At 40.9% G+C, this 4427-nt stretch overlaps 1 protein-coding gene across 1 annotated transcript in view; it reads right to left on the reverse strand.

Moving 5' to 3' along the window:
* The window catches only part of Stk31 (serine/threonine kinase 31), a 76722-nt gene that overhangs the window by 51682 nt on the left and 20613 nt on the right, over nt 1–4427 (reverse strand). Inside the window, exon 7 of the mRNA XM_005360838.2 lies at nt 1446–1804. Within this exon, the coding sequence (XP_005360895.1) occupies nt 1446–1804 (359 nt within the window). The remainder of the gene's footprint in view (nt 1–1445; nt 1805–4427) is intronic.

The raw sequence follows: 4427 nt of genomic DNA on the forward strand, positions 1-4427 counted from the left end.
GCCCGGCTAATATGTTGGTATATTTGAATATCTAGTCTGGCTTTCTGCCTCAAGTAAACAATTAAAAATTATCTAAAACGTGGCTCAAATTATGTATACCTAAGATGACAGATATGCTACTTCCTCTGATCTTTTAATTACATGGTACAGATAAATCGAAACAACATACCAACATACGATACATGAGAAGTATAAACAACTATTCGATCAGTTAATAGTTAAAAATATAGGTTGAGGGTGGAGTTCAGTTGGTAAAGTAAATGCCTTGCAAGCATCAGACCTTGGGTTGGACCTACAACACTACAAAAAAAAATGCTGAAAGAATACTTTTAAAGAAATAAACTCCTTACAGAGCAATTAAATCTCACCACAAGTTTTCACACCAAAGATTCCTTAAGCATGTGAAAATATTCTTAAAGCCAGAGGAAAAACATTTAACCTTTCTTCCCTTAAGAGAATGGGGATTGTATCCAGAGCCTTATGCATACTAGGTATGTATTCCACTGAGCTACCACTCCAGCCCCAACTTCAAATCTTAAGTTCTGGGCTTTCCTTGAATAATTTTAATACTGGGTAATTTTTATTCTTATAAAGACATTCAAAAGAATTGGAATGAAAAGCTGGCAAGGGAACTTTAAACAATTCAAGAACAATTTTATTTTCAAACTGGTTTTTAAGGAAAATACTAAAAAGTGGGACAAGCATTTGATGAGGGAAAAAAAAACAGAAATTATGTAAGATCACAAAATCATAGGCACTATTAAGAATTCCAAAAGTCTACAGAGTTCTATAAAGGCCACTACCATAAATTTGAAATCAATTAAAATTTTAAAACAGCACCACAGTTGTCCTGGCTGCTTTTGTGTCAACTTGATACAAGCTAGAGTCATCAGAGAAGAAGGAACCTCAGTTGAGAAAAAGCTGTAAGGCATTTTCTCAATAAGTGATCAATGGGGGAAGGCCCAGCCCATTGTGGGTGGTGCTATCCCTGTGTTAGTGGTCCTGGATTCTGTAAGAAAGCAGGCTGAACAAGTCAAGGGAAGCAAATCAGAAAGCAACACATCTCTCTCTCTCTATGGCTTCTGTATCAGCTCCTGCCTCCAGGACCCTGTCCTGTTTTGAGTTCCTGTCCTGACTTCCTTCTATAATAAACAGCGATATGGAAGTTTAAGCCAAATAAGCCCTTTTCTCCCTAACCTCTTTTTTGGTCATGGTGTTTCACTGCAGCAAAAGAAACCCTAAGAAAGCCGGGAGGTGGTGGCGCACGCCTTTAATCCCAGCACTTGGGAGGCAGAGGCAGGTGGATCTCTGTGAGTTCGAGGCCAACCTGGACTACAAGAGCTAGTTCCAGGACAGGAACCAAAAGCTACGGAGAAACCCTGTCTCGAAAAACCAAAAAAAAAAAAAAAGAAACCCTAAGAAAAACTAAGACAACCCCGTCTTACTTTGGAAATGTCACGTGATTTCCTGCATTAGTTTCATACTTCGCATCAAGAGTCAACTTCCCATTAAACTGCCCCTTCGGCCTGTTGAAGGATGACTGATTTGATCTGCGCCCCCACAAGGGGATAGGGTTCTTGAGGCTCCTGAGAGCAAGCTGACTAGGATCTGGTTTCTTTGCCTCACAGACGTCAATGCCAGAGGTTAGTCTGCACTTTTCTGCAAATCCTTTCTTTGCCACTTCTTCCCCTATATCGACAGTGCCATACTCAGCCTGAGCAATAACTGTTCCATCTTGATAGGTTGCTTTAATTCTCATTTTTATTTCTTTTTCAAAAATCAAGCTCCCCAAAAATGTTCTGCCCTAGGAAAGATAAGGGGAAAAAATATAAACCATCCACATTAACATTTTCTCACTTACTGTTTCTATTCATTGCTCCCAAGCATATTTCTATTTTCTAAAATTTGTATACAGGGGGGGGTCTTACCTTGTTGTTGACTTATAAAAATATATATCTTCATAGGCATGAATTATTCCAATGTTTGTGAAAATTTTCTTTTCTAGAAGTAAAGCTAGTATTCAACCACATTAATAAATGTTTAATAAATATTAATTAAATATCCTAGAATGATTTTTTTAACCTAGCAGATTGAACTATCTTGGCTCTAATTAAATGAAATGTTTTGTTTTGGTTTTTTTTGGTTTGGTTTGGTTTAGTTTTGGTTTTGTTTTTCAAGACAAGGTTTCTCTGAATAGCTCTGGATATCCTGAAGCTCACCTTGTAGACCAAGCTCTGGGATTAAAGGCATGAGTCTCCACCATCATCTATAATGATGTTCTAAGTAGCTTTCTTTTTATAAAGAATTTCTGGTACCTATAAAAGCCCAACAAAACTTAAAAATACTTTAAAGGCAAAATGAGATACTTTGATTTTAATCAAAGAAAAAGAAGTAGAATCTCAAAGCACAAAACAGATGCCCACAATAACTCAGTGGGTAAAAGAGTCTGCCACCACATCTGACAATCTGAGTTCAATCCTCAGGAGCCACATGGTAGAAGGAGAAAAATTCCTACAAGTTGCCTTCTGACTTCTACGTATGCCATGCCACATGCATGCCCACACGTGTGTGTACATATACACACAATAAATGTAAAATAATTTCAAAATTTATTAATTAAGGATTTTAAATTACAGAATGTGAGATACTACAAATCGTTTACTCAAAACTCAAGACACTAGGAACGCCTGGCTATCTCTGTCTGCGGTCCCCATGAATGTCAGTGACTAGAGGACCATGGAGGAGGACAGATGCTACTGCGGGAACTAGGAGTACCAGAAGCTGTGTTCACTGAGTCCGATAGAACCATGTTCACAGAGGAGTGAAAGAAAAGGCTGATCCTGCAGGCACCTCAAGACTCGTATGGAGCTTGAGCGGCTTTGCCGAATCCATTGGTGGGGCAGGACCTTTATAAAGCAGGAAGGGCTTTAGCAGATCTCAGTGACTTAGACCAGCATGTAAAGAGAGTTCAGAAAGGGGTAGAACAACAGAGAGGAGATAGTTAAAGGGTAAAGGCAAGGAAGAGGTCTGTCCGGGCTTCTCAAAGACAAAGGGCAGGATTTGTGTGGAGCTGGAGTTCCTGAGAAAAAAGGTGATAAAAAGCCACACTGTATGCTAAGGAGTTTCTGCCTGAGGAGTAGTTCACAGAGGTGTCCTTGATTAAATACAGGAGATGATTAAGACTGTCCCAGGTTTGGTAATCTGCCCACCACCACCCGCCCCCACTCCTCCATACACCTCCACCTCCTCAACCCCCTGCAGACTAAGGAGGATACATTTCCCTCCAGCAAAAGGTTATACAAGGGGTGGAGATGGTTTGCCCAGCCAGGAACTCCCCCCAACAGTCAGGTATGTTGACTGGGGAGGCTACAGACACCATGCTAACCCAGGGCCACTCTGACCCTGCGAACCAGCAGGTGCAGCAGGGCCCCATTCACCTTTGGCCCTAAGTGTGTCTGAGCAGATAAAGTCAGGCCCACTGAATTTATGAGATGTGGAGAAATGTAGGGAGGCTCCCAGGAAAAGCTCCAGGATGTGTAAAAGGTGTGAAGATTACAGAGAACTAATTAAGTTAGCACCTCCTTTTCAAGCTTTAGACTCAACCCTGAATTGCAGAGGAAGCAAACTGTGGAGGAAGCAAATGATACAAATCGGTGAAATCTTTCCATGCTGTATTATAGCTTGCTTATGTTCTAATTTTGTATCGTCTTAACTGTGAACTTAGGAATCACCTGACACTTTCTGAGAACAAAATGACAACAGACATTCATGTGTTTCACCAAGGTTATCTCTGTAACCCTACTATCTTATGAGACAGTAGTTCAGGACAATGCCTTGTCCTATTTATCTTCTGGAAAAGGTCTTGCTCTATAGATAACATAATGCTAACCCCTAAGTGTATTGCATATTTGGAAAGCCACTAAAGAAACAACCAGATAAAATGGTACTTCTACCTACCTTACAACCCTACTGGGGCTGGGTTAATTCTTTAAAAAAAAAAAAAAGTACCCTACATGCATAAAAAAGGACACTCCAGAGAACCTAGTGCTATTAAATAAAAACCCCAGTACCAGGAGTGTGCTACCTTCCTGTGAGTAACCACTGGAGACACTCCTGAGATCCAGTGACTATCACTGTGATGTGGTAGCCTGTTTCTTAGCCACTGGTGGACACCCACAGTCAACGCCTCCAAGGCCCAGCGATCATTGCCAAAGAGGTGGCTGAAAGAATGTAAGAGCTGGAGGAAGTGGTGGGGAGTGTTATGTAACACTTTCCTGGTTAACTGAAATATTTCATTCTGCAAGAAGACTCCTTAAACAGAAAAGTAATCAACTCAAAATAGCTTCATGCCGGGCGGTGGTGGCGCACGCCTTTAATCCCAGCACTCGGGAGGCAGAGGCAGGCAGATCTCTGTGAGTTCGAGGCCA

Source organism: Microtus ochrogaster, linkage group LG3 (genome assembly GCF_000317375.1).
Source record: "Microtus ochrogaster isolate Prairie Vole_2 linkage group LG3, MicOch1.0, whole genome shotgun sequence".
In the NCBI taxonomy this organism is placed as follows: domain Eukaryota; kingdom Metazoa; phylum Chordata; class Mammalia; order Rodentia; family Cricetidae; genus Microtus; species Microtus ochrogaster.